Source organism: Strigops habroptila, chromosome 4 (genome assembly GCF_004027225.2).
Source record: "Strigops habroptila isolate Jane chromosome 4, bStrHab1.2.pri, whole genome shotgun sequence".
NCBI classification, from domain to species: domain Eukaryota; kingdom Metazoa; phylum Chordata; class Aves; order Psittaciformes; family Psittacidae; genus Strigops; species Strigops habroptila.
Genome location: NC_046358.1, coordinates 45,195,080 through 45,213,645, shown reverse-complemented (window position 1 = coordinate 45,213,645; position 18,566 = coordinate 45,195,080). Strand labels below are relative to the sequence as shown.

At 36.9% G+C, this 18,566-nt stretch overlaps 2 protein-coding genes across 13 annotated transcripts in view; one reads left to right on the top strand and one right to left on the bottom strand.

The window, feature by feature from the left end:
* Nucleotides 1-3,863, top strand: part of AVEN (apoptosis and caspase activation inhibitor) — a 108,520-nt gene extending 104,657 nt beyond the window's left edge. Inside the window, exons 5-6 of the mRNA XM_030481608.1 lie at nt 750-1,104; nt 2,264-3,863. Of these exons, the coding sequence (XP_030337468.1) occupies nt 750-1,104; nt 2,264-2,382 (474 nt within the window). The 3' untranslated portion in view covers nt 2,383-3,863. The remainder of the gene's footprint in view (nt 1-749; nt 1,105-2,263) is intronic.
* Nucleotides 2,778-18,566, bottom strand: part of RYR3 (ryanodine receptor 3) — a 215,933-nt gene continuing 200,144 nt past the window's right edge. For all 12 annotated transcript variants that reach the window (XM_030481593.1, XM_030481598.1, XM_030481599.1 and 9 more), the window contains 12 exons: nt 17,434-17,631; nt 16,184-16,314; nt 13,815-13,857; nt 13,115-13,242; nt 12,108-12,168; nt 10,907-11,053; nt 9,220-9,354; nt 7,576-7,732; nt 6,388-6,452; nt 6,185-6,285; nt 4,540-4,591; nt 2,778-3,732 (listed from right to left, as the gene is read on the bottom strand). In XM_030481593.1, the coding sequence (XP_030337453.1) occupies nt 3,637-3,732; nt 4,540-4,591; nt 6,185-6,285; nt 6,388-6,452; nt 7,576-7,732; nt 9,220-9,354; nt 10,907-11,053; nt 12,108-12,168; nt 13,115-13,242; nt 13,815-13,857; nt 16,184-16,314; nt 17,434-17,631 (1,314 nt within the window). In that variant the 3' untranslated portion in view covers nt 2,778-3,636. The remainder of the gene's footprint in view (nt 3,733-4,539; nt 4,592-6,184; nt 6,286-6,387; nt 6,453-7,575; nt 7,733-9,219; nt 9,355-10,906; nt 11,054-12,107; nt 12,169-13,114; nt 13,243-13,814; nt 13,858-16,183; nt 16,315-17,433; nt 17,632-18,566) is intronic.

Below are 18,566 nucleotides of genomic sequence, written 5' to 3'. Positions count from 1 at the left end.
GCTCAAAGAAATCTGCAGATGTGATGTCTAAGGGAGTCTGCAAATAAATGCTACTTTCAAATACAATTTTCTTCTTAAGAGTTTTAGTCATTGTTTTTGGCTTTTGTCAGGCTTATAAAGTGTGTGTTATGACATTTAATTTTTGTCTTGGCATTCTGACCGGTTATGTGGTCATCAGATTCAGCGCAGTGTTATTAATGCCACGACATCCTGATAAAAGCAGGATCTGTGTTCCACAGTTAAATAATGAGTGGCCACTTCTTGTTTCACTATGTGATAATGTTTTGTAATTTGGTTTCATTTTTCAAAATACACAGCTATATAGTGTAACTTTTGCTAAATGATTTTCAGCAATCTGTAGTATGGTTTGCTTTCAAGACTGAAATTTTGGAAGGAAGGCCTCACATGGGATAATGTTTCTAGCCAAAATCTGAATATCGATGGGATTTCATTAGAGAAGAATTAAAAGAAAAGTAACTCTCCAGGAAGTAAGTATTTGTGACACAATAGAACTTGCTAATTTAGCATACAATCTCATATTCCGATATAAGTGATAAAAAGAGTTTGTAGTTGCTTTTGTAAAAGTATCATCAGGGTAACTTTTTACTTCTGAATTCAATTCTGCTGAAATTCATTGTACCTTCTTAATGGGTCAAGTGTAGGAAGCATGAATTACAATTCAAAATAGACAGAATAGTAAAAAGGGAGTTAATCATCAGGAAGACTCAAGTCCTTTCATGTGCTCTTAGGCATCAACACCTGAAGAGCTCCCACAGATGAAATCTAAAATTATCAAAGATGGCAAAAAGAGAGAGCTTCTGTTCCGCCAGGCTCCAGCTGAAACAGCGTTGGTGTCCCATGCCACTGGCAATTCTGATGCTACATCAGAGTCTGGAAGTAAAAATGGTCCTAGGACAAGTGCAGCAGAACCATTTCAGAGAGGTCATCCACTATCAAAGCAAGAGACTGACCATTTGGATGAAGAACTAGATCTTCTCTTGAATCTAGATGCCCCCATTAGTAAAGAAAACATACCTCTGTCAGAAGCATTATCCTACAACATATCAACTGAGAAAGATTTGAAAATGGATTGTAAGGAAAATGGTAAGATATCTTTTCTCCTCAGCATGCCCTTATTTAATTTCCATTGCTCTCTGTTCTGGTGACGTTTTGAATTTGTGATTGGCCACTCAACACTTCTGCTGTCGTCATCTCTGTCATACTGCACTTATCTGGGGCTATGTTCTGACACATTTGTTTCTTTTGAATTTTATCTATCTCGCCACTAAACTAAAGTTCCTTCTGCAGAACAGCATTGGTCTTATGAATCAGCAAAATTTTAAAATTAAAAAAGTACGGCTAGAGAATTTTAGTGAGAGGATGGTAAAGTGTTTATGTAACATTACCAGCCCTTAGTTCATTGTGCTGATAGCATACAAAAGAATTGACAGCTATTTCTGATGGCTTGTTATGAATGCTTTTTCCAAACTGTACTAGCATTGATTTTACAAAATTAAGCTTAGTATGGAAGCAAAACATATACAAAAATTAGTATTTCAAAAAAATCGGCAATCCCTTTCTTTTGTTTGCATTGCTGGAAGCTACACTGCAGTTTGTTTTGATGGAGGTGGCTTACTACTCGCCCCTAGTCCACTATGCTGTAAAAGAATCTTTAGCATCTTTGATCTTTTGTGTATGATATTCTTGCTATCATCTTAAAATTAACTCCAAGCTGGCTGAACATGTAGGATGTCCCCACAAGCAATACAGCAAGCCATGTTACTGAAGACAATCTTGAAGTGCTCTTTCATTTCAGTGGTAGGCCATGCTTTCCACTCCAAAGCATAGCTTAAATCCTTTAGAAAACAATGCCATCAGAATATGGAATCATACTATAATACGTGCGGTAAAAATTGTGCAGGGCAATCTGCTGTTCTGGCCTCTTGCTCTTCTCCTACATTAAAGTAACCTCTGCAGTGATGGGATTGCCAACAAATCGCAGTAGGGAGAGTACTTACTGTCTGCTGCAAACCTGACCCTGTCCACTTTGAAGCAGATGGAGGCCACATCGCTCTGGTTGAGCTTATTAAGCTGCCTTATCTTTTGTATTGTTGCTACTGTTTTTGGACTCGTTATTCTTCAAGAAAGAGAGATTTTGTTTAAATAGAGTCAGTTGTGCATTAAAAAGCAAAATGATCTGGGATGAAGAGCTAGTATGGAATTCCCTCCAGATTTTCAAGTCTGTTCTTTTTCACTTTTCTAGACCCTTTAAAACTAGATATGCCTGAAGAGAAGAGTACAGCATCACAGCAACAGCAAAGTACATCTAAAACTGTTACTGAGGAAGAGCTTGAAGAGTGGCTGGACAGCATCATTTCCTGAAGCTCAGATTTTCTTCTGTGAATAACTGAATATAGCAAACATTAAGTAGAAAGTTGAATCTTGCTTGACGTCCTTTATGTTTCACTTTTTTTTTCAGTATGCCAAAGACCCAGCTTGCTTTGCTGGTACCTAAAATTCTGTGGAACCAAAATTTAGACGTGATTGAAAATTGTCTAAGACTAATATTCATAGAAGGGTCTAAAATTTGTGGTGAAATTAGGATTTTCTTTGCTAAAGATACAGGCTACAGTACACCCAAGAGAACAGTTATTTCAGCTTGTACTTGCTCTATGTAGTCGTTAAAAATAAAACCATGAATGATGAATGAATACATGTGGTTTTAGTCACCATCCTCACATTGTAGGGAAATGAGAAAGACAATAGCAAACGTAGTATTTGGTTCATAATACTTTATTGCAGTGGGCACTTTTTATTAGAAGGGGGAAAAAAAAAAGCATAATCCTAGCAGCTTCTACTTGCAGGTGACCATTGATCATTGTTTTATTTTGGCCTAAGATTTAAATCATATTCATTGTGATACAGTCTATGTCTTTTAACAGCAGCATCTAATAAGCTGTCATTGAAGGTAGTGTATAAACAAACTTTAAGTGCAATTTCATACAGAAAGACAGAAAAGCAATACAGTTAATGGATCTGTTCACCTAGAACACTAACATAAATAAAAAGCTTGCATAGCTATGTCTACAGAGGTTTTAAGGCACTTAATGTTTCAAGGTTGACAAAGTGTTTGAAAATGTTTTCTTTTTAACCGCTTAAAGCTTTTCAAGCTGTATCTTAAAATACATTCACTAGCAAATACTGGGAGGGGGATAAATGGACAGCAGTTAGTTAAAGTATTTTTTTCTGAGGCATAGCCTCTGGTGTTCAAGTTCTTAAATGTCAAATATGCAATTAAGACACCGTTTAGCCCTTTCAACTGCACTGCCAAAGCATTAGGTTAATGAAGTGGTCAAAAAATTGCTATAATTTCACACCATGTTTGAACTGGATGGCTTAATCAGGCATAGCTTTCTCTCTTCCAATGAAAATTCCAACAAAAGACCTGTTTCATACGTGGTAGGTACAAAAAGCCTACGAACTAGTGTCACATTTTATGTATGTCTTGAATTTTAAAGACATTTAAAGTAAATATAAGATGTGAAATTACACCATGAAAAGAAAAGAAGTGTGGGGGTTTTTTTTGTATCCTGGATCTTAGCAGTTAATGATGAATAAATAATTTGTTTTGTGGTATTAGCCAAGTTGATCCTCGTACTGTTTCCGGAAGCAGTCCCCTGCTGGGAAAAAATCCCAACATCTTTCTTGGTACATCTTCCACACAAATGACTCCTGAAAAGGATAGAGAGTATTTGTTTTAATAGACTTGCTGCAGTTAGTGCTCTTTGACAGTAACAAGGTACTATGCCTGTGGCCATGGAGTAGAACTGTGAAAATATTAAAACTCAAAGGTTGTATATCAATCAAGAATGTTTGTAAAGGTAGTGTTCTGCACTTCTCTTGATTCAGTACTACTGAAATTTAAGCCCTATTAGAAAAACTGTGTAAGTGTAAATTAATCAGTCCGAGTTATATCAGAGCAAACCTGTACACAATCTGTATAGATAAAAGGTGGTTTAGTTTGCTTGGAAAACATTGAAGTGTATGGTTCATTTGTAGTGTTTGCATACCAGCTTCTCATTTGAGATAAATAAGAAAATAAATAGGATTTAATTATCTCTTATTTACACTTAGGGCCTAACGACACTAAACACACATGCACACATCCATGTACCTATCTATATATACACACATAGATGGATTTAGACTATAAATAAATACAGTAACTTAACTACTTAATCTTTTGGGGTAAACATTACAACTGGTCTATTTCAGGGTTTCATTTCAGAGGTAAGATGACAGTAAGGTAACTAGTAGAGTTCTGACCCAGTTCAGTGCTGGGTAGGAGAGCACAGGGCTGCAGCCTTCCCCTCTCCCCTCCTTTTTTTTTTTTTTTTTAACCCTTCCTTTTGTTTCACTTGCAGAAACCAATCAGGGAGGATGGCATCATCCCCACTCCCTCGTGGTACATCAGTTCCACCTGGTGGTACTGAGCTACAAGGCTGCTACAAGCTACAGAGTAATTTCTTTTCTACTCACCTGGCCAGTATGCTCAGTTTCATCCTTGTTAATGAGGTACATTAAAAAGAATCTGAAAGAAGCACATGAAGAAAGCAGGTATTAATGCAGAAAACTTAACATCTCTGCCTCTCCTAGCCTGGGCTATGTGAAGGAGATTATGCCAGTCAGAAAAGTAATGATATTGCTTATGCTAAAGGAGAAAATTCTGTCCTCCAGTACATCTCCTGCAAGAGTGCTAAAGATGTAAAATCTGTAGAATTGGAAAATGTGGTTTAGCATTCTCTTCATTTTAGTGCTAGGAGCAATACCTGAATTAGGCATACACCAACTCCTATACACTTATGTTCCACCATCTCACTTTGGAAGAAGCTGGCTGCTATGCAAGAAGTTTAGAAGTGTGGCAAATCCTCATCTGCACCAAGATTCCAAACACTGATGCCATACAGCTCATAAGCTGAGCCTGGCTGGCTATCTCAGATCCCTGCGCTCACTCAAATGTAAAGAGCTTCAATTAATCAGGAAGGCTGCAGAGTACTAACAATGGTCTGTTTCTATGTAACAAAACTCATGGCTGGCCGCTTTTGATGCCATGCCTTTGGAATTAGCTAAACTTGGTATGTGCTTTCATTGTAATGAAAGGAATGTACACTGACTTTAACATTTGTATAATTAAAGGGCAACCTGGTTAAAAAGATCGTCCACTATATATAATATTAAGGAAATGGCCATTTCTAATTTACTGTGAATTGCAGGTTCCCATATACCAATTAAGCATTACAATATAGTAAGAAAAGCTTGGAGGTTGTTGACTGGTAAAACTATGGATGTTAATGGAAATTTGCCTCACAAAAGTAATGTGCATTGATTTTGCAGTGTCAGCTGCTATGCAAGGAGTAATGCAGCCTCCATGCCAGAAGGCTCAGGTAGGTTTTATTATTAATTTTTTAATTTAAAAAGTAAGTTCAGATGCAGCTTTCCAAAGCCAGACTTTTATAAGATACCACCCGTTCAGCTACTTTAGCTCTGCTGGCACAATGCTCATGTAATTATTGTTGTTGTATGAGTAACTAATGCCACAAGTTAACTTTTTAAATATCCTCTTTGATCTGCTCTGCATTTACTAATGAAAGTTGAAGATCACTGTGTCTAAACAGATACAACTCTTGATTGCTTTGCGGTTTCAGAAAGCTGCACTATCGCTAAAGAACTATAGGATCAGACTTATACATTGGTTTGTAGCTTTTCGTTCAGGAATCTCCTCAAAATGCTTTGGTTTGGGTTTTCTTTTTGTCACATGGAAGCTATTTTCAGTGGTCTCATCAATGTTACCAAGCCCCCAGAAGTCACAGTCAAAACTTCCAAACTCAACCAACTTACTTACTAAACTGTTGTTCCCTATCATTCCACGTACCTGGGTTTCCTTCCAGAGGAATAAGGAGTTGATGTGCCTTCAGGCCTCATTCCACTAAGGCAGCTCTTGTGTAAGATGAGCATGTTAAAGGTAACCATAGGTATGGAGTAGAGGAGGGGAGACGAGAAAGGAGTGGAGATACTCCCTGGTTCTACAGAATTCTGTCTTAGGATTGTCAGCACTGTGTGCATCTAAATTACCCTGGAGCTGAAAGGTCTCTTTATCATAATTCCAGTAGTAAAATATACTTACAGATAGTTTGCCAAGTTGTGTTCTTGCAAAGTATGTGTTTCAAAGCCATGTGGGGTTGTGTCAAAATAGTCGTTGCCGATTCCACAAATAAAACATTTGGTCTGGAAATAAAAGTTGTGGTTACAAATCGGTTTTATCTCAAAGACACTATTTTAACTGGCAACAATCTAAATGAGAAAGAGTAACAAAAAATGTCCTCATACCTCCATGTCTTCTCTCACTTGTTCTTGCTGGTCTCTTAATTCACCAAAAGCATCAATGATCAGACCTATTTCAAATAGAAAAGTAGCAACACTTCAGCACTTAGCAATTTTCATATTTCAAGTAACGTCTCCCAGATATCCTCCATTGTCTTTGGAGTTTAGCATACTTATGTCTAGGTTGAAAAATTCAAGGTACAATTATCAATTTCCAGACATCTAACATTTGTATACACCACGCTCCTAGCAGTAAGAATTTCTCTTACATAGAAGTACAATGTTCAGAGTGGAAAGGCTTTTCTGTTCTTACATTTTAGTCAGTTTAAGCTTCCATAATCTTTTTTGTTCCCATGAAAGAATTTAATTTTCATTCTCCTTCTCTTGGAACTCTTGTATCTCAGCTTTTGTTCCACAAAGACAACTCTGTTCCCACATGGCCCCCCAGCCAGTTTGTGATGCTGCATCACATTTGAAGTATTATTCTGCCACTTCCAACACACTAAGAATAGAGTTGGATCATTTTGGAACTGTGACATTCCTAATTTTTTTCTCAGTTTTTTTCTTTGCCACCAGATTGCCATAAACTGGTGTTTTTTCTGAACAGCTTTAGGTCAGCTTATACAATGAGTGTTGAATACCAACAGTCATTGAATGGAGGTCTTGTTCTCTGTAAACCACAGCTTCAAACCAATTAAAACTGCAAATCGTCCTCTAAAGAAAGGAGGAAATGGGTATGTGGCCATGGTGACTTTCTTTATGTCCTTTCCCTTTTTCAAGGGGAAAGTAAGTCTCCATTCTCCAGCCAGCTGTGGCGGTTTCAAGCAAAAGGTGTGAAGAGTGTGTACAGCAAGGCTCTCTCCAAGTTTAAATGGTTATTACCAATGGAAGAACAGTAATCCTGCACAAGCTGCATCACTTGTGGATAGCTGTCACAGTGTTCATAAACACCGTAACCCCATTATGTTTCTTGTGCTTTGTCTTTTTGTAGAACTTGGGACAATGCATTATTTATGGATTAAGTATAAAATTATTACTTTCAGAATTAATGATTTTATCAGCTCAGAAATAACTCCTTATAGCAGTATACTGATAAATTTACCTCAAACACAAATATGGTTTAAATAAATACATTGCAGAACTTACTTAAGTAAACTGAATTCCAATAGTCTCTACTAAGGTAAGTGACAGTACCTTGAATAATGGCCAATAGGATGACAATGACAAAGAAGAAAAATGTGATGTCAAAGACAATTCGATACATTTCATAAGGGTCTCCAGCGGGATCCTCGATTTCATCTCCAATGCCACCACCAGCCCTTACACCCACATACATGTGGAACAGGTAACACTAAAAAAAAAGGAAAATTACAGATATATTTACTGTGAATGATTTTGTTTATGTGTTTTCTTACTGAAAAATGATCCTGCTCTGCTGATTCTTTTCACAAGTTATGGTAACAAAGAACACATAATATCACTTCTCATGTATCAGTCAGCTATAGAATCTTGTGAACCACTTTCAGTCACAGTGTGGGTTAAAACCAACAGAAATCTCTAAGCCCAGCCAGTGTTCTGAAGTCACATTAGGCATCAATGCTGGTGTTAAATAATCAGCATAAAACCTCACAAATCTGGTCTTTCTTAGGCAAGCACTAAACAAACAGAAGTATACATCCATTTTTATAATGCAACTTTAGTGTTGACGTAAGATGCTGTTACTAGTTTAATCATATTTAAAAACATAACTTGGGATTTATTTACCTCACTTGGTAGAGTGGTTTAAAATGTAATATAGATGTCATAAAGTTTCATTATTCCAATTACTCCTACATTTATTTTATGACCAGATGATTGTATCCAGCTTGCAGAGGGCTCAGTTAAATAATACTGCTTGGGCAGTTTTCATAATTTCTGTCATTTGCACATCTGACTTACTTAGGCATTGAGTGCTTGAAGGAAAGCCCAAGAATAGAGAAGATCATTTTGTGAAGTCTGTGACACACCTCTGTTCTGAGGATTTTTATTCTATTTTTGGCTTATAACACAGGGCAGAGAGTGACTATTCCATGGAAGAAATGAGCTGGCCACAAACTCAGAATATTACATTTTTAATACCTAATTTGTTCCGTTTTCTGTTGACAGTAAGAAAATCAAAACCTTTTCAAACTGTAATATGTACCTGTAGAGTATCTCTTAATATAACATAAATAACATTGTGGCAACAGGTGAAAGCCAGAAGGGAAATTAGTGGCATTATATTATCACTGGTAATTAATAAGTTTTAATTTCTCGCTTCTCTACTCACCCTTGACTTCTTACTTCTTCACTAAATTACTAATTACAAGTGGTTTGGAGCAGACTTTTATAACTAGTGCTAATAACATCATATACTTTATATAACCTAAATAAGAATAGGAAGAGTTTGCACACTTGCAAACATTGAGAACAAATTGGGTTTATTTGTGGTGTGCAACACAGCTGCTTTTTGCAGAGCTGACCAGTTTGTCATGAAGTTTCTTCCTTGTACTTGAAGGGTTTGCCATCTTCACATGTAGAAGGTGTTGCAGCAAATCACAGACCACAGTAGTTAGGACAAAAATCCAGAATATTTTCCTATACTGGTGAGTGTCACCTATCTACTGCTGAGTTTAGACCACTGGCGAATGCAGAGGGAATTTCAAGACCATTCACATTTTCAAAATGACAAATATAGCAAGAAGAACAGACCCACGGATTTAACAACAGAGACACCCCTTCTTGCTTATCATTTTATTTTAAGTGAAAATTCGAAAATTCAGGATGAAATTTGAAGCATGCCAGTGATATTTTAGTTACCGTCATCATGTCATCACATTTCATGTCTGGTTCATCTTCATCTTCACTTTTGTTGTAGAATTTGCGGAAGAAGTTGAATGCCACAACAGTATAAAGATACACTACTACAGCGAGGAGTCCTACAGTAAGCACAAGCTGTGTATGGAGATATGACAAAGTTAGTTACAATTTCATCCTGTCAGAAGAGATATGCTAGCTCAGTTATTGCCTTAAGTATTGAAAATGTATCATACTGTACCTTTCTCTATAAGGAAACTAAAGACAGGAGTTAGTTACGATAGCTTTGAGGTCTCCTATTGCTTGGAAGCGTTACTTTACCCTGCTCTCACATGAAAATCAAAGGGATTTTGTATCAAGAAATGGAAGTTGTTTCCATCTTTCTGAGCTATATGCATACAAACCAGGTATCACTGAAGCAACGTTTCCACTATTTACTTTAAAAGTTAAATTCTAGTAACTTGAAAAACTGGATATACAGTGAAAATCAAATTATTAAAAAAATAAACCCCTTTAGTTAATTTGATAAATAATTTTCACTGGGACTTACATTATGACTTATCATACTCTATTTTCTGTTTCAAAGCTGGTTAGCTAAGCCATCAATAAAGTAGATAGATAACCAAAGAGTAAGTAATTTAATTTTAAGCAAATAAAATCCTTAGATGAAAAAGTTTAGCAGTTAATAAGACTAGATTATTGTTGAAGTTAGATGATGCAGCATTAGAAGACGCAGCTCTGGAGAGGAGTTAATGAAGGCTACATCTTTTAAAAATGCAACAATTAATATTACTCCTTTAAAAGAAATGTAAGAGTATTGAACAACTAAGTTTATCTCTTTCTGATAAACAGCAGATCTGTCAGTATGCTCCCATTTCAGTTGAAAAATCTGCAGCTTTCAGTGTTCATATCTACTAGCAAGAAAAACAACAGGATTAGAAAAACTAATCTTAGCTTGTTCAGAATATATACTAAAAGCTGTGGTCTTGAGTTGAGATAGTTTTGTCAATTATGCCAGGTTTTGAGTGTTACTTTTAGAAAAATGCATAAAGAAAATATATAAATCACTACATTAAAAATAATATCACTTTGGCCATCCTGGAGGAAAAAGAAGGGGATAAAACCAGTGATTTCATTTGTGCGTAAGAACATTCTCATATGCACTATTTTAGAAACTCCTTTCCTGATAAGGGAAGAAATGTTCATTGGTCCATTTCTCCTGAAAGAAAAGCTGATTTTTGCATGATAAAGTGACATATAAAAATGCCCCCACCTGCAAGCACATTCTTACTAGCTAAGTATCAAAATCTCAGCACCCAGATCATTATGACTGCTGTAACTAAGGAGAGATTGTGAATTCTTATCAGTTATCACTAATCGGTTCATCATTGAGCATAGGGAAGGAGCTGGGGAGATACTAATTCAGGCTCTTGTGTTTTTCTAAAATGATGCATTTCTCTATTGTGCACAAAACTTCTTTAGCTATCAGCACTTTGTGGGCATAGATTATTATAATTTCATAGGATTTAACATGTATTAGGTGTGCTACACAAGACATAATGGGATTTATTCCTTAATCCAATCATGAGCAAAATGGATTAAATTTCAGTATTTCCTAGGTACCACAAGATTTTTTTCCAGTACTGTTACCAAACACATTCATTTTCAAAGTTTTGCACATAGCACCAACCTGTTTGCCATTGTGAGTGACTGAAGACAAAATAGTTCGCAATGTCTTGAAACCCATGGCAATATCCAGCAGATGAGCAGCAAAGAAGAAGTTGTTGTAGTGCCCAAGGATAGACATAGTCGTGTACCAAGCTAAGTATAAAAACGACTGCAGAGAAAGTAAAAAGCAGTAGAATGTTAGCAGGTGCTAATGTGCGTTACTGGATGCAGAACATCGCTTTCTTTTAGTTATTCAAGTTATGAATGAAAGCAATATTATCATGATCTGATTTGAATCACAGTCTGAATGTAATACCTCTACTTTACATGTTCAAAAAGACTGTCTTACTCTGTCTCTTATCATCTCCACTGTTCATTTAATGGGTGTTTATTGCTTAGTTATGCTAATGAGACCTCTGTCTTTTCATATTTAAATGCAGTCTTCAGCATACATGTTATTAACATCAAAATCCCCTACCTTAAAACTGTTTTGGTTGGGGAGCTTGTTACAGAGAACTTTAATTTTTAATACTGATTCTGGAGGAGAGAAAATGCATTGTATTACTCATGAGACACTTTACTCTGTTTAAGTCTCAAGACCACATCAACCAGGACACCCAGAAAACCTAAGGCACATAATACAGCTTATTCTTTTAACAAGCAGTGAACCTGAAGTGACTTTGATGTGAAAGCTCTTACTGAAGCACAATGGCCCAGTGTGCTTTTAGTGCACAATGAATTTATACATCTTTGCTTGATTCACCTTGGCATTCTTGTTTGTTTGGAAATGTTCAAGAAGATGCAAAAAGAGGGTTCACCTAAAATAGGGATTTTAGATAAGTGTGGTCCTTTCAAAGGAGAAGTTATGAAAGAAAAGAATTAACCAGCCATGGCAAATAGTTGATTCAAGAATAAAAATCCTGTAGATGGTGCTTGATTTTAGAAGAGACACCTTTGGTTGCTAGATAGATTTCTACAAAATTAAATGAATGTACAATTAACTTCCAGAATGCTAACACTGTGTTAATGGTGCGGAGGTGCTTAATACCCATTTGAATCAAAAAGAAAATTCTAACATAAATTAAAGCAATTTGCTACAACACAAGACAGAAACCACTATTTTAAAATGGCTCTGTAATGCAGTATTATTTGTATATGTTTGTTTAAAATAAAAGCAGATGGTGGAAGACGATCATGTTTAGAGTAAATCAAAGCATACTCACATTATCAGTGAAAACGACTCCGAGCTTCCAAATGTGGTACTTTGTATCAATGGAGCTTAACCTAGGAAATAAGAAGTTTTTGATATGCATCGATGTCAAAATTAAGTATTGAATTCTGTAAGGATAAACAACAAACTGGGCTTGGCACTTCACATTTGTTTGCTGAAGGTGCTGATATACATTAGCTGTTTATTTTTTGAGTGATGTAAGTGCTTCATTTTTCAGAGAGTATTCATTAACTCAGAGCACCCATACGCAGTTTCTAAACCACTGAAACTGGTGGAACAATTTCAGTAGGAGTGATACTGCCGTATTGCGCTTACAAAAATTAAAATGTGTGTTAAAAGTAGTGAAATGTGGAACCTGATTTGTTTGAATTTAAGAGGTAAGTGTTCTGTCTAGTGTAAAATGTTGCCAGAATCACCAAGAGAAAAGGTAATGCCTTCTGCACAATTCTATATATTTTATTAGCCATTAGATGGCATGCAAATGGAAATCTTTATTCTTGTGTGCCTTAAGTATCGAGGAAACCAAACTCTTGCAGAAGCCTAATTTATTTGGGACTTTGATACTTTCAAACTCTGATCTTCACTCATGAACTTATTGAGGAAAACATTTCTGGGGTTTTTTTATAGATATCTGGCATATAGATATTTTTTAATCAATACTTTTCCTGTCCTTTGGTTTGTAAACTAACTCTGTTGTAACACCAAAGGAACTTTTAAACGCTGCACTGATTATTGTTTAAAATAAAAGAGTGGCCAACTATATCAGTCAGCAGCATCTTAATGATTTTTTTCTAACTTCTATAGTAGTAAGTATACACATGTTTTAGAACAAACAAACAAAAAGCTTTTTTATTTTACTTCCACACTAGGAAGATTTCTCCATTTGAATTTTCCATGCCAAGGAAAACATCACTACAGTTTCAATGTAAAATCTGGTTTAACCTTTGACAGTGAAGTTGAGCCAACACACAATGTGTCTGTGAAGTTCAGAAATCATACCATGACACAAGAGACGCCTCTTCTGGTTCGCTCTCTTCCACTGGACTAAAATCAAGGGCACTTTTGTCCAAACCCAGAAGTTCTGCAATGCGCTCTGCTCCATATAAGTCTCCATACTTGTTAATAACCTAAAAATGGAATAAGAGAAGCTTTTGCTTAGGGAAAGTCCTCAGTGACATTCACCCTGCTTTAAGCCAGCAGTTGTCAGAAATTAAATAAATAAATAAAAGTCTTTCACAATTAACTACTAGAACAGTCAGAACTGCAGGGAAGCCAGGCAGGGGAGCATACAAAAGAAAAATAGAAGCATTAAAGGCTATTATCTGAAAGTTTATGTATAATCTGCCATCATTTAAGCTGGCATGTTTTTCTTTTTTTAGGGGGATGAGGAGGCTTTGTATCCTAAAGATGACAATGACTGTAAATTAGACCTGTGTGGCTGATTGACAGCACAAAGTTATTTTGAATGCCTGAGTCTAGGAAGGAAACCACAGCCTTCTGTCTTCCTCCTACCACCTACGCTGCAGCTGCCTGTTCACTGAGACATTTGCCACCACAACAATGACTTCCATAAAACAAATTTCAGTTCTCAATTATTTGTATATTTATGTGTACAGAAGTATATTACACATAGATATCTGAATTAACTGAACAGTAGACTAGTGCTATGACTAACATAATACAAATATAAAAAGCCTACCTTCCGTTTTACAAATTTGTCCCAGTAATTGTTAGGAAAGGACCTGCACAGGCAAAGATATTTCAAGTTATTTAACTTGTTAGAGGAAAAACAACCCCCCAGAAAAGAGAAAACACTCTGTCCCTGATCGCTGCAGATTCTGGTACAATTTCATTCACTCACACACTGTGCTTCAAATTACAAGAACAATTTCTTTCTATATGGACAACAGCTGTTACTAGTTATCATTTACTGCAATATCGTCCTTCCCCCCAACATCCCTTTTTCTTTTTCCCATCCACAAACACAATTGGCTACAAAAGAACAGTAGGCTAAATATTACCACCTAATGAGCCTAACAACTCCATAATAGCAGGGTAGTCAGTGTAATGTCATTCATCTCCTAAATAAACACGTCATTGCTTCTAGGAATACAATCAATATGGACAATGATTTTCAGAGGAAAATAAGTCTTGTAGTATAAACAATTTTTAAATTCCCTGGATTACATTTCAAATAGAGGCTGAACTCTTGGGAACCAGTAGGCAGTTTGCCAATGTGAAGTAAAATTTAAAAAAAAAGAAAAAAAAAATTTAAAAAGCCCCATTAAATTGCAAAGATCGTTTGGGTTAGTGGTAATCTCAGATGTATCATATTGTCGTTACTGGAGCTGACATCCCATAACAAGACAAGGTAAAGCTAACAGTAACAGCACTAGGAAATACATCAGCTTTGACCTGCAAGAACAAAGATAGTGTTCTCTCTCGTCAGTGACATTTCCCTGATCTTTAACGTGATCATAAAAACCATTTTGCTTAAACTGTCTTATGAACAGCAATGCCCAGGAATTCCTCATTCTGACAGTCTTACTGTATATTATTTCAGTTTTGAAGAATGCCAAGTAGCAGGAAACACTACAAAATTTAGAGTTTTTCTCTCCTTACTTCCTGGATGTAACACGGAGGTGTGCAAATATGCAGCAGGATAAAAAAGAAAAAAACCTGTTTAAGCTAAAGGACAGTATTTATTGGTAAAACAAAGCAAGCGTTAACATCAGAAGGTGAGATTCCAGAGCACTCTGCTGCTGGGCTGTCAGGCAAACTTCCCAACTAGTACGAAGTGCTTGATACTTATTTTTCTGAATTGCGGTTCTGAATGAAGTTACTCCAGATAAAGGCAAATGGTTCCAGTGACTTAGATGGTATATCCTGGTACGCTGATCTGTGTTATTTTATTTCCTTCCTTCATTTCTCAGACTTTTAAGCAAAACACGTCTGTAATGTAGCCAGCTTGCATCTATCTCTTTTACCAAAAACATCTAATGGTGCTGCATTTATCAGCGTACCTCTTTTGCCTTTTTAATTACTTCTTTTATTCAGTTCTGGAAAGCACACTTCAGTATATACACAGCACTGGGCACTGTCCAGCAGTTGTTATCCTGGTGGTACAAGACCTGCACTGAACCTCAAGTCAGTTCACATGAGAAGGAAGGATTAGTCTGATTAGCTGAGAACAAGCATGTCTTTTGGGATAAGCTGACAATATATCTCATTAATTTATGCTTGGTTTTGCTGAGAATAAACTTAATGGATGTCTAGATAGCTTGCCGTCAATAGTTAAAGAAACAAGTTGGAAATTAAGCAAAGCTCTCCAGTTACCCAGTTACTAGGGAAAGACCAGAATCTAAGCCTAGGTATACTAGCACCAAAACGCAATTCTGTTTGTTTTGAAAGAGTAAATAGCCTGTAGATAAGGCACTGTTTCAAGAGAAGACAGCTGACTTGCTGTAATTGTCTGTGTTGCTTCTACAGACTGCTGGAGCTTACTGATGTTTTTCATGCCTATACTTGGATCATTCACTCACAGAGCGGCTGAGTCTCCTAGAATCAGTGTATAACTACTACAGTATTTGCTAGTGCATACAACCTGACAGTAATTCCTGTCAGACCTACTCAAATTCTGGAATTGCTATTTTACACTAGTTATTTCTCTTTTCATATACAAATTTTGTTAGCAAGAAGTGGGAAAGAAAGGTAGGAGAATGCTGCTATACAATATGAATGTGAAATTGAGTCACTGAAAGGGAAGTTATCTTCTTAAAGTTTTCTCAATTAGTGACTAATGTGAAATGTCTTGAAGAGATCTTGTAAGGTAAGGTGTACAATCCTTGCAAACTCTAGAAAAATTAAAAGGAGGTGGAATATATATGCTAGGATGGTATTTGTTAAATAAACAGATAATGCAGGATTTCACATCAGAATCTACTGCTGTAGCATCCAAAATAAGGTAAAAAATGCCTTTCTTCTAGATGAACTAGGTGACAGTTGAACAGCAAAAGTTCTAGATCAGTGGCTTAACGAGCTTACGTGTAACAATTTAATTTTACATACGGAGTATTTATAACCAGGCGATCCCACTGTCCTTTAATATCATCTTCAGATGGCTGTTCAGTTATGTATAGTCCGTCAAATTCCAGCTTTCTAGCTACCTCCTTTTCTCTCTTGAATACAACCAGAGGGACCTATGAAAATGACAGTGGACATCGTTATCATGGCTTACATATTTTTAGAAACCATGATATCTACCTACAGTATTAAATACTCTTTATAATACCATATAAGACCAAACATCACACTAACACCTCCCACAAGCAGATCAATGCCTAGAGAGTCTCTGACCAGTGGCCACATTGGAAGTCAACCCTCTCCCCCCACTCGCTTTGCCTCCTCCCAGTGTATTCACTGGAGGATGCACAGAGTGGGTAGAGCAGAGAAAGCCTTCACACTGTGCAGGCACTGTTCAGCCATAACCAAAACGTGGGTGTGTTAGCAACACTCTTCTAACCACAAACCCAAAACACACGCTCTGGTATGAAGAAAGCTAATTCAGTCTCTGCCAGACTGAGTAAACAAACAAGGAAAGCAAACATTTGCATATTGAATAGTGAGAATTTGTAAAACAACTAGGTACAAACAGGTATTCCAGTATTAGCTCAAAAATCACTTCAGGACATCACCGATGTTCGTCAACAAATAATACATTAGCGTCCTGGGTTCAGCTATAGCAGTCATTTTTCTCCTTCTTAGTAGCTGGTGCAGTGCTGTGTTTTTAACTTTCAGCCTGGGAACAACGCTGATAACACCGATGTTTTTAGTTGTTGCTAAGTAATGTTTACTCTGACCAAGGACTTTCTCAGTCTCATGCTCTGCCAGGGAGGAGGGGAAGCCGGGAGGAAGCAGAGACAGGACACCTGACCCAAACTAGTCAAAGGTGTATTCCATACCATGGCACATCATGCCCAGTATATAAACCAGGGGGAGTTACCCAGAAGGCCCAGATCACTGCTCGGGTCAGGCTGGGTATCGGTCGGCAGGTGGTGAGCAATTGTATCCTCTCCCCTTGTTACTTCCCTTATCATTATTATTATTGGTGGTAGCAGCAGTAGTTTTATATGGTACTTTAGTTACTGGACTGCTCTTATCTCAACCCGTGGGAGTTACATTCTTTCGATTCTCCTCCCCATCCCTCCGGGAGCTGGGGGAGGAAGAAGGCGGGGGGGAGTGAGCAAGCGGCTGCGTGGTTCCGAGTTACCGGCTGGGCTCAAACCACAACAATTAGTAAAATATGATTCAGAACTTGCCTTTAAGCAATAGTATCCAATCACACAGACAAAGGAGATGACAGTATGTATAACTGCCAGTGCTCTGAGAGCAGGTGCCATGTAACCTGTACTTTCTTCTAAAACAAAAAACACCATGCCCTCATCCTCCTCCTCTTCATCAAAAGAGTTCCAGAGATTAGAGTCTTCGTCTACTTCATCAAGTGGCTCTTCTGTCACCTGAGAAAAATTCAAGCACATTGAAAACACAATAAACTTAAAAGCTTTTGCTTTACTGCAACGACAAATGATGTTTGCAGAGCCTGCTCATGGGAAGATGATAGAGCATTAGCTTTGAACAGTAATGTCCTTCCTTTTCGCAGCAGAAGTCTCACATCATCTAATGTCACTGAGAATCTAGAAAAAGCAAGTACAGGCACATGACAGTTTAAAAATCTCTCCTTTAACAGCGCCATAGCAAAACCAAAACCACCAATGAAAAAGTTATGAAAAAATGTTTTCTTCAAAGACCCAGATAATGACAGGGTTATCTAATATGACTGAATTTAGGGTTTGTTTTGTAATCTATATTGTTCCTGATTACTAGAGTCTAGAAAGTAACTAAGTTCTCATGTTACTGACCTGTTCATTGTCCATAATTTATTTCATGACTTAGCTGAGAGGACTTTTCTTGTGGACGTCTAATGTGTACGGGAAGGAAAAAAACCTGAGGCTTTTATGGATGGGAGTTCTCTCTAGTGAATTCTACTCCTTCTCATGGACAGAGGTTGTGAAGATTCAGTGATAAAATTAGTGAAGATGTTCTACTTTGTATCATTAGGTTATACACCAGAACCCGAAGCAACTCATGAGATTCAGGTAAAACCCTAAGATTAATTTTAAAGTATGGATATATAACCTTCTTCATTGGTGATAGAAAAAATACCCTGTAGCCTACCATGAAAAGGCCTCTCTTGCTTTACATTTCTTGTGCCTGCTCATACCCATCAATTAAAGTTTCAATCCCAGTATAGAAATTTCTTAATCACAACAGTCACTAACAACCATATTGGCAACGGCAACAAAGAAAATGGAGCAAATAAGTATGAAAGCTGAATTATAGTCCCACATGGAAATGGGAGAATGGGAAAAATGGCAAAAAAATATACATTTGA